The sequence below is a fragment of the Rhinolophus ferrumequinum genome, chromosome 2, assembly GCF_004115265.2.
Source record: "Rhinolophus ferrumequinum isolate MPI-CBG mRhiFer1 chromosome 2, mRhiFer1_v1.p, whole genome shotgun sequence".
NCBI classification, from domain to species: Eukaryota; Metazoa; Chordata; class Mammalia; order Chiroptera; family Rhinolophidae; genus Rhinolophus; species Rhinolophus ferrumequinum.
This window is the reverse complement of record NC_046285.1, coordinates 93,285,412-93,312,256: the sequence shown is the minus strand read 5'-3', so window position 1 is coordinate 93,312,256 and position 26,845 is coordinate 93,285,412. Positions and strand designations below refer to the sequence as shown.

Below are 26,845 nucleotides of genomic sequence, written 5' to 3'. Positions count from 1 at the left end.
AAATACTTCCACACACTCCCAGCAGACAAACTGGCAACTGTCTTAACAGTCAGTACTAAACCCACATTTGAAAACTAAGATTCACTTTGACACAATCTGTTTCACAAGGACCATTTTCCTTTGTAGATTTTATTTTGTGAACAGGAATTGATAGGGACCAACGAGTCACCCCCCACCCAACCCCGCCCCGCTCCCTGGAAAATTTTTAAGTTTTCTTTCCTATAGAAATTTTAAGTTTCCTTCTCAACTTTCCTTTCCCCCAGTTTTTTTTTAGCTCCTACCCCTGCTTTAGATAACTACCTTAAAACTTGTGATTCATACTTGTTGATTGTAATCATTGAAGCCTAATGTTCTTTCCTACCCGTTCCGGGCCTACCTCCTGGACAATTAACACCTGAATGGCTGATTGCATGGCCACAGGCTCTATAGAGCTAATGCATTTATTAATTAAAATCTATTTTTCCTCATTTAAGGGACTTGGAAATACAGAGAATACCCCAGCAAGATTGCCAGTTGCAACCAAAGAAGCCAACACAGTCTTCCAGGTGGATCTCGGGACCCCTTCTTCTCATCCAAGATCAGATAGGGCGAGATTTCTCTGAATCCCCCAGTAGGTAGGGACAGCTCTAAGCTCCTGTCCAGCAGGAAGCAGATACAGAAGAAAAGACCTCTTGTTTCTCAACTTCCCATATAAATTTTATGGGGATCATGTTTCTCAAACGGAAAACAAGGCAGGAAGTTAGAGATAGGCATCATGTTACCGCCCAAAAGACCTCCCCTCTCTGTCCAACACTTTCCCTTTTCATTGTAATTATCTACCCCATGAGGAACAAATGGGTACAAAATACCCAACTAAATTAAACCAGCCACTCACACCTGTGCAGTAAAGGCCACAATGACCTTCATTTCACCTTGGCCTCATTATACCATCATAATATCATACATATGCCCGGAAGTTCATTAATATCATTATAACTGACTGAATTCTGGGAAGGAACATGCACAGTCTAAAAAGATGATGTAATTGCCACTTTTCAATCACAGGTGTCAATCAAGTGGTCCCACATCCAGAAAGAAACAGCCCATTCTAGAGAAAAAAAGGGATAAAAATTCCAAGTCCTCGCCAGTCTAGCCCTTTGGGCCTTTTGAGCCTTGCTGTTGCTTAGGGGCCCACTCTAAACCCTTTGGAGTGTATTTTTTCTTTTAATAATGAGCCCTTGAGCCATTCTCTGCTGCTCAGGTCCACTCCTATTTGGAGCGTACTATCTCTTCTAATAAACTATTCTTTCACTACTTTATTTCTGTGTCTCATTCAATTCTTTGCTCGAGATGCCAAGAACCTGGACATTATGCCAAAAAGAGCCCACTCTCTGGTAACAGAATCAACATTTCCTCTTTTTTTTCCTTTCTTCATTTCACTCTTGTCATTAGTATTGTCCCAATTCAGGGAATTTTTCTCTCTGACTCCTTCATGGCATGAAGTTACTTTGCAGACACTTTCTAGGAACCAACTGTGTTTTCCTGTCACCTCATCAAGAAATCCCATTCGAGGCCCATTTGCAACCAAGCCCTGGTCAAGACCATGGAAACCCAGGTCCTGTTTGTGCCTTTCAAACCCATTTCATTGTTTCCATGCCTGTTTTGGGAATACCTACAGAGAACTGGGAGACTGATTTCCCCATCTCAGGCCTGAGTGCCTTCCCCGTAAGGCCTGCCTCAGGCCTCTCTCTGGGCACCACGACCTCACCAACATAACACATCAGCATCCAAAGCTGTAGGTGGGGAAGGGTTGCTGTGGGGACAGAGTCCCAGAGAGCAGTTTCCAGGCTCCCAGAGAGCAGTTTCCAGGCTCTCGGCCTCACGTGGAAAGGTGCTGGCTCGGGTAGTAGATGGCCATCAGCTGTGAGTAGTTGGCCGTCAGCTGTAACCAGTTAGCCATTGGCCACTGATATAACTGCCGTGGCTGAGCTAGCAAGCGCGGATGGTAGTTAGCAAGGGGTTGGTTGGTTGGCAGAGAAGCAGATGGTGGATTGCAGGTAGCAAGTTGGGTTGGTTTGTTGGTTGGCAGAGAAGTGGCTGGTGGATTGCTTATCGCATGGAGCCTGCTTCCTATGTCTCCAACCCAGCTGCCAACGAGACTATAATGGTATGAACCCCCTATCCATGGCTCCGTTGGTGTTCTCATTTGGCCTCGCCATGTCCTGTGTTCTGGTGTGGGGAGCAGGAGCTGAGTCCCTGCATGACGGTTGCACAATTGTAATTTTCTCGAGCAGAATTTCAGATAAATGTTGTCCTCCATGGTCATCATTATCACCAGTTCGTAGGTTTAAAACACCAACAGTAATTCTTAGTTCATGTATGTAGTTCTGGCGTTAGTACAGTGACATCTCACAGTACGACATTGAATTACCTTCAACTTTACAAAACCCTTTCCTTCACTATCTTGATACAGAAAATTAAATTTTAAACAGGTTAGGCTTCCTATTTTTAGGCAAAGCAACAACAAGACAGAACAGTCATTCTTTAAAGCAAGGTAAAATGCAACTTATAATCTTAGGAAAATCGCTGTTCACATCAAGTGTGACAACGGGAAATGGTCTACATTGAGATTCTCCTTGAAAGTTGTGGTCCCGTGGAGGCAGGTTTCATAACAGAAAACATTTGTGTAACCTCAGCTTGAGCACTTCCCACTTCTGAAGATCACAATATGCTCTGCGGGGAGTGTCAATGAATACATCTGTTTGCCTCCCTGCACAGCTGAATAATATCTGAAAACAGACCTGTTTTCCCATTTTGGAAAAATACCCAGGAAATACTTGTTGAAGAACAGTGTTTAGTTACGTAAGTGCCTTTACCTTGCCACATAAACTTAACACGAAAAGATACAGGCGTCCCTAAACAGCTGCTAAAAGGCAAGGATGTATTATTTACTTTGGAGCCATTTTTATTCCAGTTTCTGTTACTTTTCAGACACTCTGAACCATTACCACTCCTTCGGATTTCCTCTGTTATCTGTCCTGATTTCTTGCAGAGGGAGAGACAGTATCTCAGCCCTTTGCCAGAAATGTAGCTTGAAGAAGTCCATTTACTACTTTCTAAAGAGCAGACAGAGAAGCAAGACTAAAGGCTGTTGTAAGCTACCATCATGGCACGGTGGCAGTTCAGAGCCAGAGGATTTCCCTGCTGTGTCATTGCAAAGAGCTGCAATAGCAGCAGCTTCCAAATTCATTATAGGTTTGTTCGTGTGTTTGTTTGCTGACTAATATAAGATCAGGTCAGTGCAGTCACTCAGCCATTCTGATTCCAAGAACTGCATTCAGATGTTTTGCCCTGTTCCCTACCCCCATTTTAGCAGCATCCCCCAAAATATATGCCTCTCCATTCAGCCACATTATTAGATTTATATCTTCTTCCTTTTACTGCTTTATGCCAGATATTTAAGTTACCTTTGCCATAGTGACATCAACTGTGTCAACGAAAAAACCATCCAGCCTAAGAGAAAGCTTATAAGAGTTTATTTGAGTCAAACTGATGACAATTGTTGGGAAGCAAAGTCTCAATGGATTGAGAAAATGCTCTGGGAAATGGCCGTTTTGCAATGTATTTTATACATTAGAATCAAAGGAGGAAGGTTACATGAAATCCATTGGTTATAGATTAAGGGGGTGGGAGAAAGCAAAGTGGAAAAATCTCTGGGATTGGACAAAAAGCAAAATGGAGAGGCACACTTCTTTTACATTGGTGGGTACAGGATAGTTAAGAGCATTTTGCAGCCCATAGAGATGGTATTTGGGGAACAAGATAACAGTGAGGGGTTTAGTAGTTTCTTGCTCCGGTGTGGTGGGTTGTGCTCTCTGGGGGGTCTGGAAAAAGCGATTACTGACATTCCAAGGTTATGCTATCTTAGATGCAAAAAGACGACAGACAGGCTCACTTAAGTTAAAGACTGACCTTTGTCAAGGAAGCTAAAGGCCAAAGATGTGACTTCTGGCCATGCTCACCTTAGTTAGAAATTTTTATGTTCACGCCATCCTACATGGTTATTTTCAGTCTCCTGAGCTTGTCAGGTTTAACATGTGGCTCCTTTTCTGTCCACAACTGGAAAAAGTTGAAACTGGAACCCCTCAGCATGACATATTTTTGCTACGTTACTTACAAGTATTACTCAAATAACCCTTGTGTAAGTACCACAGAAATAATCCCAGCTGGATTTGAAAAAGGACGTTTCAAATTCCAATATAAGTAATTAAAATAATTGTTTATTATTATAGAAATAACCATGAGACCTAACTAGTCCATATTTTTTGACTCATACTTCAGAAACAGGCTGGCAATAATATGAGTGATTCTTAGAGGTTGGCCTTCACATATTCAAAGAGTAAATTTCTAAATAAATTTATTATAAAAATGAATAGACAATATTTAATACTTTGGATAAACTTTATTGGAATAGTCATTCATTTATTAAGCAAATATATATATTTAAAATCAGGTATGGAAGGCATCAACAATGCAAGAGAACTAGAAATATGCATGAATATTGGGTGTTCTCTATCTCCTAGGAATTTATAATACAACTGGATAAACCATTCACAATACAGTTGGGTAAAACCCATGAAATACAGGCTGTACTAACTGTCGTAAAAGAATCCTCCAAGAACTTAAAGGAAGAAAATCAGTTAGCATTTTAGATGGAATTTAAAGGAGTAACATTTTTTTAAATAATGCAAATAAGCAATACTTTGTTATTCTTTATTCCTATAAGTAATGTTAAGCTTTGTTCTGTAACTACACTTGCTTTTTAAACTTTGTTAGGTGGGACCAAGGCAGCCTTTCGTCGCTAGCCTTCTGAAAAGCAAGAGGTTCCAGTAAGTACTGAGCCAATAAAGTAAGGACCATTGAGGTGGGAAGATCAGGTGAGTGTAATTTCAAAGGCAGTGTGTGCAAGAAGGAGGAGATGGTCAATTCAGAACTACAAAGGATGATAAGATTTTTGCCAGGCAGAGAAGTGGGAGGAAAAGGAAGGATAAAGAGCAAAAGCTTTTCAATCAGAGGGAAGAGAATGAAGAAATAAGTTCTTAATCTTGCTTCACCCCAAAAGAGACACGAAATTGATCTTCTAGCTATCAACTTTTGGGGGAATAGAAAAAAACGTATAGAAAGATTTACTTCTCCTGAAATATCCTGGATTAAAGATTTTTCAAAACACAAGAACTCCTTCAGATTCCTAGGACGACTACGTGGCAAGCTGAGATAATTACTGATTTTCAGTAGTATATCCAGCTTCCACAATGTATCTAATTTACTCTCGACAGATCCCCCAGCATGATACAAGTTCAACTATTTCTCATTTGAGAGAGAACCCTTGGGATCATTTATGTTTCAAACATATTGCCAATGACTTGAAAACTAAATAGCCACAGGAAATTCTGCTATCTTCACGCAGAAGTGAAAATGTAGGAAACAATCTTGATTTATCTTTGCAAAGATATGTGGCATTATTTACTTCTCAACAGCGATGCAATGAGCTAATATTTACAGAAGAAGTAAATATGAGGGAGAATATTTTTTCAGCAGCATGAAAGTTTATCAAATATGTATCATAGAATATTTCAACCCTTAAACCCACCCAGGTGAATGTTTTCTCCTTTGAAAGCTTCCTGATTTCCGCTTGCTAAATTCTTCTGAAGCTTACTGCTCTCAAATAGTTCATTGCTTTGCTTCCATACTGAGAATCTGACAGGAGCTTGTCATAAGAATTCTGCATGGCAGCTGCTTTTTATCAACTTATGGAACAAGAAAGGTTAGTATGAATTTTTGAGTCCCTGAATAGTATCTTAGCTGGAGGGTAATCCTGCCATTTCTGGAAACTCTGCACCAAAAATCTTGACTTAAAAATTAAAAGACCACAGATCATTGGATCCCCTTCACTTTTTCAAACTTAAATTGACATGTTTTCATAATGAGGTTTGGGAATCAATCAATATAACAACCTAAACATTCTATTTGGGAGAAAATACTTGAATGCAAAAGAGTTTCTACAAAGTTATGTCTCAAATTGATTTTAGAAGTCATAAGAAAATCAAATATATTCTGGTAAAGAATTAAGCGTGAAAATGGTGACTGTTTTCCCTTGTGTCCATCCTCCTTACCCAAATAAGAATCCCTCTACTGAGCATGTTCTAGGTCAACATAGGAGATGTCTAAAGCTGTAGGGAATTTTTATAAGTTAATTTGAATCAAATTGGCGACAATTGTGGGAGAGCAAAATCTCAACGGATTGAAAAAATGCTCTGGAGAACGGCAGTTTTGCAGCTTTTTAAATACACATTAGAATCAAAGGAGGAGATGTAAGGAGGGTTACATGAAATTCATTGGTAGATTGGGGAGATGGGAGAAAGCAAATGGGGAAATCTCTGGGATTGGATAAAAAGTAAAATGGAGCAACACACACTTCTTTTCTATTGGTGGGTACAGGATAGTTAGTGATTAACATGTACAGCACACAGAAATGGGATTCAGGGAACAAGATAACATTTTTAAGTTCTGTGGTCTCCTGCTCCGGTGATGGGTGTGCCTTGATGGGTCTGATACAAAGTGATGACTCTGTCATTCCAGAGGTCTGTTATCTTACACGCAAAAAGACAACAGACAGGCTCACTCAAAGGTTGACCTCTGTCAAGGAAGCTACTGGTCTAGGACCTGGCTACCTGCCATGAATCGCTTTTAATTAGGAATTTTTTTGTTCAGACCATCCTATGTGTTACTTTTGGTCTGAGTTTGTAAAGCCTGCCATTGCAGGCCTCCCCGCTTACCATGCAGTCTAAAAAAAAATTCCACACTCATTTGATTATTTTGTGTCAGGAAGATAAAATATCTTAACACAAATGTATTTTTAAAATCAACAAATGGACATGATTTTCCTATCAAGCGGATACATGTATGTGATCAATAAGATTATTTCTGGAATTCTCAATCTGTTTATTTCCCTATGCTATATTGATGTTGCCACTAACGGCAGAATCGAGTTTCAATGGAATTATATCCTAAATAACCATAGAAAAAAGGCAGTTCTCTGGTACACTAATTTTTCGTGATATAACATGCAACTCATGTGTTTGGAGAACCAATGCCACACATAAAGCATTTCTTACACAGTAAGGTATATTTCATACTTGTTCTTCTCTCATTTATGCTTGAACTATGCCCCAATTTTCCATTCATTGCAAGATGACCCTCCCTTGTATTACTGCAAGAATTGTATTAATTCTTGTATTAAGATCAAGAATCTTCAATCACCTCGCGGTCCACCAGCTCTCTCCCTCCTCTCCACACAAGTACTGGAACAACAAAACCCAAAACCTTTTACATCGCATACAATTGGTCCTAGATTAAGAGCCAAGTGACCAGGTTCTAGCTCAGCCTTGCCCCTGGCATTGTGTAATCCTAATTAAATCACTTCACCTCATTCGGCATTTCTCCATTATAACGAAATGGAAATCAAAATAATGAAATATAATTGTGACCTGTCACATTGCAAGGAGTTAAAGGTTTTATCAAATGTAGGGTTGGAAAAAATATGCAGATTTTCTTTCATCTCTTGGCATTTTGTGTAGTTTTCCTTGGATAAGTCTTGCACAGATTTTATTATATTTGTCCCTAATTATTTCATGTTTTTAAATTGTAAATGGTAGCTTTTCAATATTTCCAATGGTATGTTGCTAGAAATAAAATTGAGTTTTGTACATTAACCTTGTACCTTACCTTACTAATCTCATTATTTCTAGTAGTTTATTCTTTAGGATTTTCAACATTTGATGATGTCTTCTACAGAGTTTTATTTCTTAACAATATTTTATTTTTCTCTTTCTAGCCTGATCTCACAGGTTGTATCTTCAGTAAGTGTTGAATAGAAATGGTGACAGTAGGTAGCTCTTTGCTTTTCGCCAAATCTTAGGAGAAAAAACATTATGTATGTTAGATGTAGATTTTTCATAGATACTCCTTATCAGATTAAGGAAGCGCCCTTCTAATTGTAGTTTGTTCGGTTTTTATCACGAATGGATATTGAATTTTATTGTAACCATTTTTCTGCATGTACTGATATGACCATGTCCTCCCAGCCCTGTGTTAATTTGGTGAATTAAATGATTTTTAAAATTCTGTTAATTCACTTTTTAAAAATTTTTAAATTGTGCTAAAATACCTATTAACATAAAATTTACCATTTTATCATGCTTTAGTGTACAATTCAGTATCATTAAGTATATTCACTTTTGTACAACTTACCTCCACTATTTCACCTTGCAAAACTGAAACTCTGGACCCATTCAACAACTCTCCATTTCCCTCTTCCCCTTTTAATTCATTTTTTATTTTATAATAATTTCAGTCTGTAACCAACTGGAAATAAAAAGTAGTCCTTTACCTCAGAAAGTTTTAAAAGCAGTGTTCTAAATCAGTTAGTTTGCTAGAAAAGCATTTTTAACATGTGCTTCGCTTACAAACTAAGCTTTTAAGTCTTACACACAAAAAAATCAGTCTTTTTGTGACAGAAGATAAATATACCTCATTAGTTTCCTAAATGATGGTTTTCATCACTTCAAACTAGGTAAAATATTGTGTTTTTCAAGCAATTTATTTCACTCAAACCGTAATTTTTTATAGTTATATTGTGGTGTGACCACTGGCTGGACCACAAACAAAACCAAAGTCCCATTTTCTCCTGTCCCCTTTCATTCTTCTTCCTGTTATTTAGCCAACATGGACAGGTAGTTTTCTTTTTAATTAACAAACAAAAAAACGGCTTTACTAAGAATATCTAATTTAACAATCACTTGCTCGCCTTTTGGCAAGTACTATCTTACCATTTTTTATTATTCTAAAACAGTTAGGGTTTGTGGATGGGATTTCATTTATTTTCTTAAAAAAGTCTAAACTCTACCACCTAATTTTAGTTCATGAAATCTGTTCTTCACAAATTGATAGTTTTAAAGTATAAGGGAATGACATACGAAGGCCTGAAAATTAACTTCACGAACTTGTTGCAACGATGTTGCTAATTTTTGATATCAAAGGGATTATTCATTATAAATTTGTACCAACTGGAGAGTTAACCAAGTAGACTACTTGAAAGTGCAGAAAAGGCTGCGTGAAAAAGTTAGACGACCTGAACATTTCTCCAACAATTCATGGTTCTTGCATCACAACAATGCACCAGCTCACACGGCACTGTCTGTGAGGGAGTTTTTAGCCAGTAAACAAATAACTGTATTGAACACCCTCCCTACTCACCTGACCTGCCTAATGACTTTTTCCTTTATCTGCAGATAAAGGAATTATTGAAAGGAAGACATTTTGATGACATTCACGACATCAAGGGTAATATGATGATAGCTCTGATGGCCATTCCAGAGTTTCAAAATTGCTTTGAAGGGTGGACTAGGAGCTGGCGTTGGTGCATAGCTTCCCAGGGGAGTACTTCAGCAATGAGGTATGTAGCACTTTTTCTATGAGTTCACTAACTAAATTGTCTGACTTCGTATACATCATATGTGGACTGTCATATTTTCACCCAAGCAAATACCCCTGGAATTTGAGACTATTTGTTTGCAGGAATAAAACTTCTAACAACACAGAAACATATTGTATAATAGTTTTATTTTTCTCATTTTACTATTTTTACATTTTATGCACAAATATTTTTATCTGAGTAAAAATAGAAAATAACTGTTTTATGTAAAATTACAAAAAAAATAAAAACCACAAAGAAATACATAATTGTTATTATGACAGTATAAGTGTCTGTATTTAAAGAGTAAAAATGTATGCAAAAATCCTCCTCCCTTTTACAAAAGACCGAGAATATTTTTTTCTGGCAAGTGAAATATCACTGAAATATCAATATTTTTATACCCTCTAGATATGAAGACATTAAGTTAGTCACAGGTGTTTTGCAACTATGAATTTAAAAACATATTTGTGCTATTTCAAAGACACGCTAGTTCTTTTTAGAAGGCAGTAGGATAAAAGGATGAAGATGGAAAATAGCAGACCTCACACCTCAACAAAAATATTTGAAGGTACAGCCCTTTAAAGAAATATACTTGAGTTTTATCATTAATTGGGGGAGAAAAACAACTGAACAGTTTTTCCTCATTGATTGACATAGACTGATTCAAAAATGAATGTGATGAGCTGATTCATATGAGTATCAACCACACATAGCAATTCTGACTCATTTGTTTGATTTTCTGATGCCAACACAAATTTCCAAACTTTAAGATACCAAGATACCCAAGAAAGTTGGCTCAATACGAACCTCACATGGAAAACAAGTTTTAAAACAAAAGAAAAATTTCATTATTCTTGTACTTATAAGGTACAAAATATGGCCAATAATTTTATTTCTTCCTTTGAGTACACTGTAAATTCTCCTATGGAAAATTCATTCATAAAAACATAGCCAAGAATGAATGGCATGAATATTTTCTTCCCTAAGTTATCTTTTAATAAGACTACCTGACTTTCTGGTTACTGTAACCTTAGTAAGGACAATGGGAAATAGTTTATATATAAGTTGAGACCAAGCAACGAAAGCATCTTAAATCAACTGGGTAAACTGGTCTCATTACCTATGTTATGGTGCATAAATGATAGTGAGAGGCGAAGAAGAAAAAAGAAAAGCACCTAATCATGTATGAGAACTATCTCTGTTCAAATTATGATAAGAAATGAAAACTGCCAAGAAAGAAAACAGAAAGTGTGTTTTGTTTATTTATTTTTTTAAAGCATCTCAGGAATGCTTGAAGGAAAAAAGAAATACCATGTTTCCCCAAATATAAGACCTAACCGGAAAATAAGCCGTAGTATTTTTTAGGATGACATCCCCTGAACATAAAGCCCTACTGCATCATTTGGAGCAAAAATTAATATAAGACCCGGTCTTATTTTTGGGGAAACAGGGTAATAGTCTTAGGGAATCTAACATAAATGTGGGTGTTTCTTATCTTAAAAAAATATATACCTATGATTGAGACATGAAGTCTGCAATCTTGGCTAAAACTTAAAACAGTATCTCCCCAAAAGCATTTTATATCTGAAAGTGAAGAATTTAAGCTTTTGATAACATACCCAGAATAGTATATTATTTCTTAAAACTGTAAGTTACTTGTCAACTCCCCAGGCGAAAAGCAGATGATGCAAAACCTTTGCAGTTATTTGTTATCTGAAACTAGAGCTTCTGTTGATTATTTCAAATTGCTATTCCACTCAGATACTCTTGGAATCACTGTGCCCAAATTATACTAATAATTTGACAGTCTATTTTGTATGTGTTTATCAAAAGGTAAACATGAAAGTTACAAATTTTATTCTTCCTTAGATATTTATGGCAGGGTCTTAAAGGCCTTAATACAGTAATATAAATGGGCCAATACTGCATTTTGTAGTCCTATAGCACAGCACTAAAAATTATGATTTGAGGTTGTCAGAAAAGGAGATGGTAGATTCCGCCTTGTTTCTAAGAGCCCTGCCTCCTCCTGTAGTTCATGCCACACCACTAGTTAGTCTTGGCAGCAAAAACTGCTAACAATGCCGCCCTGACTCTAGTACCTTGGCCCTTTCCTCCTAGTCAAAAGCATTGACTCTTATAAAGCTGTTTAGGGGGACAAATTTAAAGGAGATGATGAGGGAGAAGGTGCATAAATTAATATTTGAGAATCAGTCTTCTGTTATAAGAGGATTAGAAGCTATTTGCCAACATCTCATATCATGATTTGTACATAAGACCTTAAAACAAACAAACAAACAAAAAACAAGGAAAGCATGTGAGCGAGCAAGCAAAAAAGAAAGACATATCTAGCCATTTCTGTTTAGTGTCAGCTTGTGGTAAGTAAAACGTTGCTCATATATAAGAATTACTTTATTAAAGAATTTTAAAAATGATTTATTACCTTTTGAAATATCTTTCCTTTTGAATATTACTGTCTTCATTTATGAGTGTATCTTTATATAGGAAATGGTCAAAATGGACATGTATATAGATATTTGTATATTCACACATACAAATATTCAAAAGGAGAAAATTAAATAAATGGGACATTTTGTTTTAAGAGAAGACTGCCTGTACTGGAGGTCAAAATTTCCTTTTTAAACTACCAGCGGTGCCAAAAAAATGTATACACATGACTTGTATTCATCTTTTGTTACAAGTATATATTGAGTATTATAATTTTAATAGTTTTTTCCTTCCTTAAAATGTGTATACATTTTTTTGGCACCCTCTGTATTTGTAACTTACTAACGTCTTGAAAGGCAAAGTACTGCTGACTGATTTAAAGTCTTCATTTCATCAGAAACACAATGACTATGTAAGCTCTTTTGCGCACTAAACCGGCACTATAGGGTAAAATTAAAAAAAAAAAAAAAAAAAGTAGAAATCCAAACCAAACCAATTTTCTGGCTGAGGTATACTTTTCAGTTTTTTACATCTCTGACTGGAAAAACAGAGATCATTTCAGAATTTTTGTAATAGTTGGTTCATTAGAATTAAATGCCTCTCTCTTAAAATAATTTAAATTCTTGGCCTGACATTATGAATAATCTATACAGAAAATCCTTAAAAGTGGCTTGAGGTAAGCCAGATTTAAACCTGTACCTCCTTCTTCAGCACTGCTCTTCTGCCAGTCGGCTTCTTATTGTCCTTTGCTGCAAATATATAAATTACTTTAATAACTTGATACTCTTATTTTAGTTATTAATATATAATTTTATTTGATATGACTATTTTGGCTCTGCCTGATTAAATGAAAGAGGCACACATGCTTTAGCTGTAAAATCTCATGTTGCGGTTCTATGTAAAGTGACATCTAGGGCAGCAGAGGGGAAACAGTAACATTTTCAAAAATAGTTAAGCCAGACTGTTCCCTGCAGATACTTCATTTACTTTTCATCTTCAGATGCTACTGGCTATTTTTGGTCGGGCTAGACGTTAATACTGACCAGTTCAGCTTTCCTGACTGTTCACAAACTATCCCACAATGAACCCACCTTCACACTGAAGCCATTGTGGTGATCCTTTAACATATACATATTCTAAAATATATGCTCAAAGTAAAAAGATCCAGATTCACAAGAGTATGAAATATTTATAAAAAAATCATGCATCAGATTGTACAGTCTAGAAATAAAAGAAGATTCCAATTCAGTAATAAAGGTAAGAGCAGTACTTGCTCCAATATTTAAGAAAGACCTGGAACTCCCAGAAGGTCCTGGGCTCAGTTATCCTTTTCTGTTTGCAGAGAAGCCGTAGCCAGGGCTACCGCTGTGACTGGCTGGGCAATTCCATGGAGCTGCATCTTTGCAAGTTTCTTCTGTTCACATTCTGTGACCAAACGGTTCAACTCTGCTGCACTGTATCCAATAAGAGTCTTCAAGTCACAGACAAACTTGTAGACAAATCTCTTGCCTTGAACTTTACAAATCATGTCCCCATCATAATAATACCTTTAGAGAGAGAGAGAAACACATCAACACTATATAAAAAATAAAACACTATATAAAAAATAATCTTCTTACAACATTTCACAGTCACTTTTATAAGGAAAAGCCTAGCACAGTATTGCATCCACCATAATAGCAATTAACATTGAAGTTACACAGAAATGTTTGATGTTACTATCCAAGGAAACTTCAAACATTATTAACTAAAATTTTAATGCTCAGAATTCTAAAACTTTATGTACTAAATTTTCAAAGCATATTTTCCACAATCAGGATAAATCACTGATTTAAAAATAGGTATTATTAAACAAAACAAAAAACCTTGGAAGCAGTAACAGAACCTAAGAACAAGGGCTTGGAGTCAGAATGCGGAGATTCAAAATCCAGTATCTTTATTTATTACCTTTGTGACCACAAGAAAGCCATTTTTCTAAGCTTTTATTCCTCATCTATAAAATGAGGTTAAAAACAGTACTTACCCTCATAGAACTGTTGAGGACTAAAAGGATTATCTTTGGAAAGTGCTTAGCACACAATGACTGGCACAGAGCCCTCTATAAAATATAAGCTATGTTAACCATATACATGTAGTATGAAGAAATTTTTAATATACATATTCTATGGCTTGTTGGAATGGCCGCTTCTTTTCTGTCTTGTATAAAATCCTATATTATGTAGCTACGCCTTTACTTACATCATGTTACTATGACAGGCTTTTCTTTCAGAGAAATTCTCTAAATCCAATAGGGAGCCTCAGAAGTATAAGTAAAAGCGCTAGAAGAAAGAGACACACAGAAACACAGGAAACAGGACATCATAAAGAACAATGTTCCTAAACCTACACAGCTTCCATTTGGGGAAATCCCTCTAGAAGTCTAGTTTATTGCTGCTTTCTATGGAGATGGAAATAGAGTAGGATTTATATTTACTCTGGAAAACAGACTTTATTTACCACTATACACTGCCAATTCCAGTAATAGGGGAAAAAAAGTAAAGACTTTCCTGGGCTGGCAGACTGTGAAGCCTGTATTTTAAAATTACACTGCCCATTTGCACCCATTTGACACAGAACTATTACAAAAAAAACAATTGTTGGCAAAAGTACCAGTGGTGTAAATGACCACACTTAGCAGGATTTATCATAAAAGTCCCTCAGTTTAATTGACTATATTAATGAAAAGAGTGACCTATACACAGGAAATTACGTAATCTTTCTCTAGTTGCAGAACAGCAAAAGTGTAATAGTTACATTCACTTTCCCATTAAGAGCGATAACACACTGGCCAGTCCTGTGTTTCCTTTTGTGCCAATTACGTTAATATAGAATTTAGATCTCAGCCCATAAACCACCAAATGCTTGTCATTCAGTTTAAAATGCTACTGGCATTTCAATGTCTTAAGAAAAATTTCTTCATAATATGTAAGGCTGTAATAAATAGACACTTGAGAAAAAAGGAGAATGAAGGAAAGTGGTTATATTTCAAGCAGGAAAATGAAGTTGGTATACTCTTATCAGTTTCTTGGTAAGAGGTGATAAAAAATACACATTAAGTTTAATTTTACTTAATACTTCCTTCAATCTAGTAGATAAATCATACAACTATATATAATAGCATTCATTGTGTTTGTTCCTTCTCTATAATTAAGAAAGTGGAAAGGGACACAATACCTGTATTTTCATGGATATGATTTCTTCCCTTTCTTTGAAACTTTTTTTCAAAAACCTTTTAAATTGTGATATATATTACACAGAGAAGACACAACAGTGAACATTCACCGGATAGCTATGACTCAGGTCAGGAGACAGAAACACTGCCCGTACCCTAGAACCCCCTCTATTGCTCCTCCAGTCATCACCCCTTCCCCTAAAGGGTAAACACCAATCTGTTTCATGATAGTAATTTCATTGCTTTTATTTATATTATCACCCAAACTTGCATCCTAAATGCTGTAATTTACTTTTCCTGTTTTTTGAACTTACAGTGTATATACTCCTTGGGTACCGATACCAGTGCTTTTGGCAGTAGTTCATTCTTATGGATACACAATATATTCTCCACGACACAACTTATTTATTCACTACCATTGTATCTACAAGTATCCTGTGCATTCTGAAAGTTAGCGATCTGCCCCTTCACTTAAGACCTGTGTTAGTACCTGCTTTTGTTAATCAAAAAACATCCAGAGTATTTTCCATTTTACAAAGAAAAGGTGAAAAGCAAAATAGTGCTTAGCATTTGTTTTGCAGCAGCCGTTATAGAGGCAGTGTGCACTCCGAGCCCCTTCCCGAGGAACTGCACGCAGCGTCTCAGCATCAAGCTGCTGAAGCTTTGAACTGTCCGGGAACATCTGTGCTTTATCTCGATTTATTCTGTGCAGTCCTGTTTTCACTATGTGTTATATGTTGTTGTAAATTTCACGTGTCATTTGGTATGATACGGTAGGTTACTTTTAGGGTCTGGCAACGCTCAGAAACTCCCATATAAATTAATGGTAACTGCTTCTTCGCTTTATGCCATTTTGGCTTATGACAGACTTCACAGCAACGCTCTACTTTTGGATAGTGGGGGAAACCTGTTTTTTGGGTAGTTTCTGGTTTTGAATGTTATAAATAATGCTGTGATGAGCACATGTGGACATATGAGTACACTTTCGTTTGTTAAATATTTAGGAGAGAAACTGCTGGGTTACAGGCTACAATTCCCATTCCTACCAAAAGTGTAGAAGCATTCCCCCTGCTTCGTATCTTCACCAACACTCCTGGCACTGGTTATCATTTTAATTTTAGACATTCTGGGGTGTGTGTTGTACCATTTGACTGTGGCTTTAAATTGCATTTCCCTAATTACTAATGAGGCTGCACACCTCTGCATACATTTAATGGACATATGGAAAATCTCTACAGTGTCTAAGTCTCTTGCCCATTTTTCATTTTCCTATTACTCTGTAAGAGTTCTTTAGCTATTCAAGATCTAAGTCTTACGTCAGATTATGTGTGGCCTGCCTTTCACTCTCTTGATGATGGCTTCTGATGACCAGATGGTCTTAATTTTAATTTTAATGTAGTCCAATTTATTGATCTTTTTTCTATTAGGGTTAGTGCTTTTAGTTTTGCCTTTCCTCATCTACCAAACTCATGGAGGTATTCTAGATTCTTTCCTATTTTACTTTTGACATTTCGAGCTACAAGTTACATGAACTGATTTTTAGTATGATGTGAGGAAGTTTTATTTTCCTATATGGACAGTCAATTGTCCCAGCACCACTGACTAAAAAGTAGGTCTTTTCTACATGTCCTCTTTCCACTGCCATTTTTAAATCAAATGCTCTTATATTTTTGGTTCTTTTTGAGCTCTCTATGCTAATCTATGGTCTATTTGTCTATCCTAAGCAAACAGCACACTGTTCTTATTGTTGCAGCTTTATAGTGAAACTCAAGTTAACCTTCTTCAGATTATCATGGTTCATTATTATTCCCAAATAAATTTTACAAACACCTTGCCAAGTTCTATGGAAAATCTTATTCAGATGGTTACTGCATTGAAACTTTGGTCAATCTAGGGAGAACCGACATCTTAATTATTAATTCTAATAATTCATCAATAATTTTGAGGGGATTTGTATTATGCCATATCAACTATCAAAAATGACAGTTTTAATTCTGATTATACCAAAAAGATCTTTACATAGTTGAGATTAAATGATAAGCACACTGAAAATGAAGCATTTTAGTTACTGATGAATACTAAGATTTAGGCAGATTGGAGGGGGAGAAAAAATAGGAAAAGGGGTCAATAGTTTGCATCTAAATATAAAAGTTGAAAATATCTGCATATTTGCTCAAGTTTTCACTCAGTTCATCTATGCAAATGATAGATTTTATCTGTAACTTAAATGACAGAAAACATGTTGTTTTTAAACAGAGTAGTATATGCTTTTAAATCAGATAAAAACAAGTAACTTTTCCCCAGTAGGTTATCAGCAAATTTCTCAGTAGTAATGTGACAGGCCAGGAGAGAGTGGGATGACATATTCAAAATATTGAAAGATAAGAACTTCCAGTCAAGAATAATCTATCCAGTAAACTTAGCCTTCAGATATGAAGGAGAAATAAAAGCTTTCCCTGACAAACAAAAAAATAATGTTAGAGTAATATTTAACAAACAACTCTCAAAATTCTACTAAAAATTATTACTAAAGATTTTTGAAAAAGTTTTTTAACATAAGTTTTTATATATAAAGAAAACATCATCCTATGAACAAGTATTTTAAAATCATTACATAACAATATTTATACCTAGACTAAGAAGGCATTTTTAGAAAGGCTTGATATTAAAAAAAAAGAAGAAGAAAAAAGGTAATAAATGCTTACCTTAATGCACGACTGAGTTTCTCATAGTTCATCGTAGGTTTATTTTTACGTTGTCCCCATTTTTGTGCAACCAGTTCAGGCTGATTTAGTTTAAACTCGCCTTCATCACCAACCCAAGAAATGCAATCTCGAGCATCTTTGTCAGTAAGAAGTTCTAGCAAAAACTGCCACAGTTGGATTTGGCCATTGTTTCCTAAATTGAAAGGAAGAAGCATTGACCACAGCGCTATGAATTAACAGAGGGCAAAAGGCAACAAACAGGTTCTCTGGTTCCTATTTCAGCCATGCTAAGAACACAAATGTTTTTTCAAATGCTGTCTAAGCACTGCCAGATAAGTAGTCCATACTCACACTGAAATCAAATAAAATATACATAATATGACAAAACTTTATAAATACCAGATGACAATGCAAAAATACCTGTTCTGTTCCCAGGTGAACTTCTATCTTCTCCTGAAATCCTTGGAGCTCTTTGTACTTTAGCTGCCTTTGCACTACTGTTGATACCTTTAATGGTGGTTGGTGTAGCAGACTGCACTGAGGCTGGAATAATTTGCACAGCTGCAAAGAAAGACAAGGGGAAAATTTATTTCCCTTCTAATACAAGCAGTGAAAAAAACTACTGAACGACATAAAACGCAGTTAGTTTATTGTCCCTCTAATTACCTCAACAAAGGCCTCATTTCAAAAAGGCTTAATCTACAAAAATTTTGAAAAAAATTACAAAAAAAGTTCAGAGGATATATTTGCATTCCAGTTTGTGAATCTTAACTTACTGAATAAACGTTGGTCTTATTTTTGAAATAACTTAGTGGACAGTTATAAAATGTTAGTTCATTAAAAATGGTTTATCAAATGTTGAGAGAAAATGTGGACGAATGAGAACTCGTATTTCACTACTTATGAGAGTACAACCTCATTCCACCACTCTGATATAACAACTCTGGCAATACCTAGCAAGAAAAGGTAGAAACCCCATGATATTACAACTAGAGAATCACATATACATTCTGAAATATACTAGTTCAGTGATGTTCACAAAGTTTTAAAAATAATATACCTAGTGAAAATGAATAATACTCAAGCTGCAAGTATCAACATGGGTAAGTCTCAACTTTTAAACAAAAAAGCAAGTTATAATACGATAGGCACAGTATATTATTATTTTACCCCCAAAATTTAAATGTGCAAAACAGTGCTATACTGTTTATAGTTACACAGTTGGTGAAAATATAAAATATGCATAGAATGACAAATTTCAAGTTCAGGATCTACAACAGGTAAATTTCATATATAAAGTTTTATTTCTTAATAGTATATGGTGTTATAGTGTACACAGATGTTATACTTTATTATTTCTTTATATATTTCAAATACTTCATAAAAAATTTAAAAATTAGTTTTCCTTTTTACTACTTCGCAATATGGAATAAAGGAAACATTTCTTATTGATAAATGGGCCATGTATTATGGGCATGTATACTCACGTTGATCAATTGTAACTATCTCATTCATCTGTTGTTCTTGGCTTGCCAACACATCTGAAGAACACACATAGAAAATTTTGTTTTCATTTGAAAACCAAAAATACAAACCCCAATCCAGTAAAACTGAACTTTATGAACACGATTTTTTAAAAAGAAACTCCACAATTAAAACCAAAATCAACCAAACAAAAAAGCAAAACATCAAACAATTGAAATTTACTGGCATGATAACCTAAAAAATATTTGAGTCACTTTCTAAGGAACAGATATTTTTAAGAGAAGTAACAAAGGGAAAACCCCAATTTCTTTTAGAGTTCACTATTCAAGGAACCATGGTTTTCTAAATGTAGATGCCTATATCTAAGTCTATTTATCTACCTACATAAAACCACATAAAACATGGAAATCTTCAGGGTCAGATTAGAGATGGGAATGTACACCACGCTGCAAGTATTTAGATATACATTCGTCACCAAAAAGGCTCTCTCAAGATGATCTGAGAAATCTTCATAATTTAATAATCTAACATCTACTTTGAATAATACTGCTTTAACTTTTAATACTCCTTCTTCAACATAGCTAAATTTTCAGTAAAACTGTAGCTTCCCTAAATGTCACAATTGAACTAAATAATTCAATATGTCTACAAATATAGCTCTCAATATAAGAGTTACATTGGAAAAGGCCCTAAGATCACCCTTTAGACAGCCATTCGTTACTCACCTACTGCTGTTCCCTACTCAAATGCCACCTTTACCTCTCAAACAAGAGGCACACTTCCCAGTCTCTATTGCTTTAGCCGATTTACTGCCTATCATTGCATGATGCTTCTCCCTTGAAATTGAAACTACCCATCAGCAGTCACCTGTGTCCTGGCTCCCAACACAGTTCTACTTTGGGTACCCTGCTGGGATCCAGTTCCAGACACATACAGTTGGGGAACTAAAAAGAGGTGTGAGTCCTACCTGTCAGATGGGAGCTTTCTTTGGGGTTCCTGAGTTTGTGGGTTTAAATGATTATGTGGGACTAGTCGCAGATAGATCTGGGAGGGTTCTATCTGAGTACTCAGTTACTGGCTGTGTGACTCTGGTAAATTATTCGACCAACTTGAAAATTAATTTTGTCACGTTTAAGTGAGATACCCCCACACCTACCACACCACCTCATGCGTTGGTGAGGATTATAGGAAATTGCTTTTAGGAAGCACAGTGCCTGAGACATAGTTAAATTTTCAGAAAATGAAGATGCTACTGTTTTATCCAGATTCTTAGTTTTGAACATTCTCCCCAAGAACTGTTGTCTCTCCTAAAGAAAAAAAATTCCCCAAAACTTTATAAAAGTAACTTGAAGGGGCAAAGTGCTATAGAAATTGTATTTATTCCACTGGTGACTGCAAATGAACAAAGGAGCCCTAGCCTAAAAAGAGACAAAACAGAGGGTCGCAACGCACAGCACAGATGTGACGAACCTGTAAGATCTGCGTTTAAATCCTGATTCTCAGAAAGAGTTTGGTCTGTTTCCTGGGAACTCTCAAGACAGAAGGTACAACACAGCAACAGGGTTTTTGAAAGCTTGGTCTAAGACTATCGAGGCACTCCAAATAACATATTCCCCTGTAGCCCTCACATTCTGGCTATGCATGAAGGAAGCAAAGTCCTAGGAGGCAGGATATACGGATATACAGAGCCATTTTATGAAGAAACTTTGGACACTAAAGGTGTAAGGCAATCCTTTCCTAAAGAAACGCTCCGGGAGCGGCCGGATAGCTCAGTTGGTTAGAACGCGAGCTCTCAACAAGGTTGCTGGTTTAATTCCCGCATGGGATGGTGGGCTGCGCCCCCTGTAACTAAAGTTTGAAAAAAATGGCAACTGGACTTGGAGCTGAGCTGCGCCCTCCACAACTAGACTGAAGGACAACGACTTGGAACTGATGGGCCCTGGAGAAACACACTGTTCCCCAATAAAATTAAAAAAAAAAAAAAAGAAATGCTCTGCATACTGAGCTTTGCCTTTGGTGATAGAAGACAAGATATTCACACCAGGAAGGAGCACATCACAGAGCTGGTAGTACTGGGAATATTTCCTAATTATCTCCCCACATATAGCAGAACTTGGATGAAGTTTCAACACAAAGGGAACCACAAAAAGGCAGTGGCTTGGTGGGTAATCTAATGCAAGCATCTAAATTCTCCTTGACAGATCATTAAGGAGGAAGAGACAAGTTACGCCGGGCTTATTGTACCTTTCAGAGATATGCTGTAGACTTCACTCTACAAGAGGGGCCAGAGTACTAGACTGCTTCAAGGAGCCTGTTCTGAGAAGTCAGGCTTGTGAATTATGGAAAGTCTGCCAGAAATAGCTTTACGTACCATTCTGCCCATCACCAAATTCTGAACTGAGCATTAGATTCCTAAACCAGATGGGATATCCTTGCCAGGGCAGAGCAAAGAATCATGGATGGACAGGCAAGGAACTCCCTGAAACACTTACCTAAGCTGTGGGGCTTTGTTACTTTTGAAAATAAAACAATTCCAGAGCAGAGCTCTTCTGAAGAAGATTCACTCTACCACCAAAAAAATGGAAAGATACACATTGCTCTCTCCCTGTACGAGGAAAAGTCTCTGAATGAGCTTTAAAGCTTGAGAAAGCCTAGGAGAACCAGGAAGAGACAACCAGAACGAAGTGCTGACCTGGAAGTGACAGCGAAAACCATGAATCTGAGAAAAACTAAACTAATCCAAGTGCTGTTCTTTTTCTATTCTTGAGAGTTCCCCCAAGAACGTGTTAAGTAAACATGGTTCGCATGTTAAGTACCTGAAATGATTCACAATTTACCTTATTCATCTGCAGAGAAGAAAACCTGTGAAGCCAAGGACCAACCTTCAAACAGAACATTCAATTTACTTATTTAATAACTGAAACTGGAAATAAACCCTATAAATGTAATGAATGTAGTAAGTCTTCTAACGTCATAGATATTCCTCTCCCCCTATACTTAAGAGAATCAATACAAGAGAGAAACTATAGAAATAAACAATGAAGGAAAGCTTCTCTCCAGAGCTCACTTTTACTTCAATAGCAGATAATGCAGCCTGGATGAAAACCCTAAGCAGTAGATGACTATGGAAAATCCCTCCACCAAAGCTTTCCCCTTACCAGGCAAATAGAACAAAACGCTACCAATTACTGTTTCATCCATAGCCATTACAAAAACAAAGTCAGAGTTTGTCCTATTTACACATTCTGAAAAATATGTGGGTCTGGCTAGCATTTGTGATCTACAAAACACTGTTAGGAGGGAATGGGTTACTTAGCTAAGAGATTGTAACAGATAGTCACTGAAATATAAAATGGATTAAAATTCCAAAAAAAAAAATTACATTTATTTGAGCTTTATGTTGGACAGCTGAGTAGTTCCTAATTTCTGTATATAGTCACCTAATCATAATTATAATAATGTCTGTGGAAAACATGGAAACACTTATAACCAGTGGCTTCCAAATCAAGACAGTGGATTACATGCTTAAACTTCTCCTTTCTCTCTTGAAACCCCATTCAATTAAAAGAAATTTTAAATGATTTAATCTCACTAATAATGAAGAGAATGAGAGGGAAGTCACCTGTGAAAAATCTTAAATTTCTAGAAGATGAGCAGTACCTGGAAGAAGTGACAGGGGAAACAGAAGTCAACATCTAGAACATACGAGAGAGCTAAGGGTAGGGCACAGCATCTTATTTAAGATAAGATTCTAGTGTTAGCCCGTTTGGATCCGGGCTCTGTCACTCCCTAGCTCTGTGACTTTGCGGGGCTCGTAACCCTCAGTTCCCTATCTAAAATATAAGGAAAGTAATGATACAGCCTTAAAACAGAGATTAAATAAGATACTACATATAAAGCTCTTAGCATAGCCTTATACAGTTAATAAACGTTAAGTACTATTTCTATTATCAATTGACAATCACAATAACAAAGTTATAAAGAAATAAAATTAAACTTAAGTTACAATGTAAACAGAAAATAATTCTAATTTTATACATTTTCGGAGAAGCTCCAGGTGACTCCAGAGAATTTCTCCCCGAGGGACGCGCTGAAAAAAATCTTCTTGGTTGAGACTACATAATTCTCGTCCTGAAATGTTGAGTGTAGTGAGGTCTATATCAGTCATGCTGAATTCCTTCATTACCCAAACTACCCAATGCAAGACTTGGTCTGTAGACCACTGTATAGGATCTAAAAAGAAAAATATCACCATTAGACTAGTTCCATCTTAGATATTATAGAAATTTACAGCTAACTCATCAACACACATACACATACACACATGCACACACACGCACATAGAGATAAAATCCAGACAGCTTGTTTTCCCCAAGCAAGTAAGTAAACTCAGTATATGAAGTAAAAAGATTTTTGTGTTACATTTTCTCCTCAGTTCCTTTTTAATCTCAATTTTTAATGGATTCACTTGGTTCTACATCAATTAGTCTGGAACTGTACCAAGAAAAACAAATTGCAAAATGCTCTCCAGTGGGCCAGATGGCATAAAATATATGATTATCCTGGAAGGAATGAGTAAGTTATCTGAGTTTTAAAAATTATTTCATAGCAGAGTATGATTTGGTGCACGGGAAAAAAAAGGGGATTCTAGGGAGCTAGATTTCGTCTCCAAAATGTGAACAATATACTCTTTCCTCCCTTCTGCTTCTTGTCAAATTCTGGTTGCTTCTGTGTTTACCCTTATGGTGGCACTTAACAATACAACATGTTAATTGCCTATTACTCAGCTGTCTTCTCCTATAATACATCAAGGTCTTAAATACAAAGACTGTGTCTTGTAAATCATTCTATCTTCAAAACCTACCACAGTGCCTTGTGCATATATTTGTTGAATCTTACAAAAAGTGAAGTCAAATAATTTTATTTCCTCGTCATTTTTAATTATCTAATTAAATTCACAAATGAAAAGGATGGCCAACACGTACAAATACTTCACTGCTGTATGTCTGGTCCCTAACGGGGCATTCTACCCAGAGAAGTTTAGTAAATACTAGCTGAATTGATTTCATATAGGTATTAATGCATGGAAAAGATGATCTACCCAAACATAGTTATATGTTGCCAAGATGCATGCCATTCAGTAAGAAAACAGAGGGGAAAATAACATTTGGGTACTTATCAAGAGCCAGTTTACAGTAAAGACGAATCAACATAAGAATACAGGACTGATATCCACAGAATTGATTTTTTTTATTTGAGTTTTTCACAGAGAAGTTAAGGGAGGAGGATTCTGAGAAAAGGACAACAATGTTTTTCAATTTCTCTGAATTAAAAAAAAAAAGTCACCAAAAGCAACTAGAGAGCAAAACCAAAAATCCGTGAACATTTACAATAAAACCCTGTGACAAGTACCCCCCCAGACCCTGAAATACATGCAGGTGAAGACAAAGCAATAATGGCCACATGACCTCCATGGTATCAGCATCTGTGCAGCGAAAGCAAAGGGACACCTGACCCGTTCTCCACTGTGAGTGCAGGACAACCTGAACTTATCCAGGAAGCAGTCATTAAAAGCACAACAGGCCAAGGTGAAAGGAGCAGCTCAAAGCAGTTTTGCCCCATCCGATAGCAGCTGAGTACAAAGGTCTGTGGGAAGGTTTCAGAGGCTGGAGCAGTGTAGCATCTGTGAGTTTTTCAAACTGAGCCAAGACCACTTCCAGGAGATTGGACCACACTAAGGGGAAACTGGTGGGAGTGTAATCAAAATTGAGTAGCACAGGAACATGAAGGAAAAGGATAAGGAAGGTCCAGATAAAAGTGGTGTAAGGGAACAGGCAGGAACCAAAAAAGTGGTTCTGTTTTTTTTTAATGCTACTTGAAAACAACTGAAGAGGGATTCGGGAAAGTTAGAGAAGCTATCCTAAACCACATCCCTTTAAAAGTCCAAGAAAGCTCATTTTTCATAAACGTAATAAACAAAAAGTGTCAAGGTCAAAAAAGTTAGGAGGTAATAGAATCAGTCTGATTTGTTTTCCTAAATAACATCAGGACGTCTGGTCTAACATTACTAACTGGCCATGCATGTTCTCCTTGTCTCTTTTCTCTAAGAACCTAGTAAAATGATAGTAAAGGAATTTTTAAAAGATGTAAACTCATAGGAACATGAGTGAGAAGCAACAGAAAGGATGGGAGATTTCCACATACTGTTTTGAAGGCAGTAAGCAGAGTGAAAACCCAGCAGAGCAGGAGAAGCTGTGACCTAAACACCTACCAAGGAGGACGCCCGTAAGAAGTGGAAGTATTCCTGCCGACAGAGCCCCCTCATCGGCTCAGTCGTGGTGCTTCCAGGGAGCAGGAGAGGTTTCAGTGACAAATGAGGGGACTGATTTAGAGTATATGGTATGTTTAGAACCTCCAGGGCCTCTCCTTCATTCTCAGGACCCAACTGAATGAACGCATCCCCACATATGAGGTGAGGACACCGGAAGACTTTAGATCAGGGAGAATCACAAGCAGGTACCGAGAGAACTGACCTCAAAAAGAAGAGGTCTCACTCACACTAACGAGTGAGACCCTCTCCATTTCCTCCCCCTCCCTCCTTCCATGTCCTGCACTCACGTACACATCAACCCTAAATCCTCACCTCAGCCTTCTACTCCTGACAAGGGTTTGGCCAATTCTCCAGAGAAGCTAAAGAGACCCAGGAAACATATCGAAACATAATGACACTTGAAAATCTTTTAATGAAAAAACCAATACCCCACCCTTACCAGGGTGTAGTCAGTAAATCCCTTCCAGAACTTCAAACTAATCAGCTTTAAAGTTATTCCCTCTTATGTATGGTCAAGAGTAATCAGCTAGTTGAGAGGCTAACATCAAACCATTAAACAAACAAAAATAAACAGAAAAACAGAACTACTAGAAAGCAGAAATAATGCAGTAACAAAGTTAAAAAAACACACACACAAAACAATCCTACCCCCACCATAATTGACATACTCAGAGAGGTAAGAGAAAACATGATATTCATAACATAAGATCACAATGCTATGGAAAAGTAACAACCAAAAATAAAGTACCCTTATAAATTGAAAACCAGACAGGTTGTAATATAAAGATAAAAAACATTGGCAGAGGCAGTAGAAATAAATGAGGAGATGAAAAACAGAAGAAAACAGATGTAGGATCAACCCAGGAAATTCAATAGGAGTTCTAGAAAGAACGAGAAACACATAAAGTAATTATCAAAATAATAATTCAGAAAAATTTCCCAGGAGTGAAGGATACAATTGTCTAGATCAGCACTACACTGTCCAATAGAAATATAATGCAGGCCACTGTGTATTTAAATTTTCTAACAGCTACCTTAAAAAAGAAAGATGAAATTCACTTTAATAATAACTTCATTTAACTTAATACATCCAAATGTTATCATTTTAACATGTAATTGATCTAAAAAGTTAGTAAGATTTTACACATTCTTCT

General features: G+C 36.5%; 1 protein-coding gene across 3 annotated transcripts in view; it reads right to left on the bottom strand.

The window, feature by feature from the left end:
• Positions 1–10,847: 10,847 nt before the first annotated feature.
• The window catches only part of GABPA (GA binding protein transcription factor subunit alpha), a 35,183-nt gene continuing 19,185 nt past the window's right edge, over positions 10,848–26,845 (bottom strand). For all 3 annotated transcript variants that reach the window (XM_033129578.1, XM_033129568.1, XM_033129587.1), the window contains exons 6-10: positions 23,399–23,593; positions 19,363–19,416; positions 18,296–18,436; positions 17,876–18,068; positions 10,848–13,506 (exon numbers count right to left, since the gene is read on the bottom strand). In XM_033129578.1, coding sequence (XP_032985469.1) covers positions 13,278–13,506; positions 17,876–18,068; positions 18,296–18,436; positions 19,363–19,416; positions 23,399–23,593 — 812 coding nt within the window. In that variant the 3' untranslated portion in view covers positions 10,848–13,277. The remainder of the gene's footprint in view (positions 13,507–17,875; positions 18,069–18,295; positions 18,437–19,362; positions 19,417–23,398; positions 23,594–26,845) is intronic.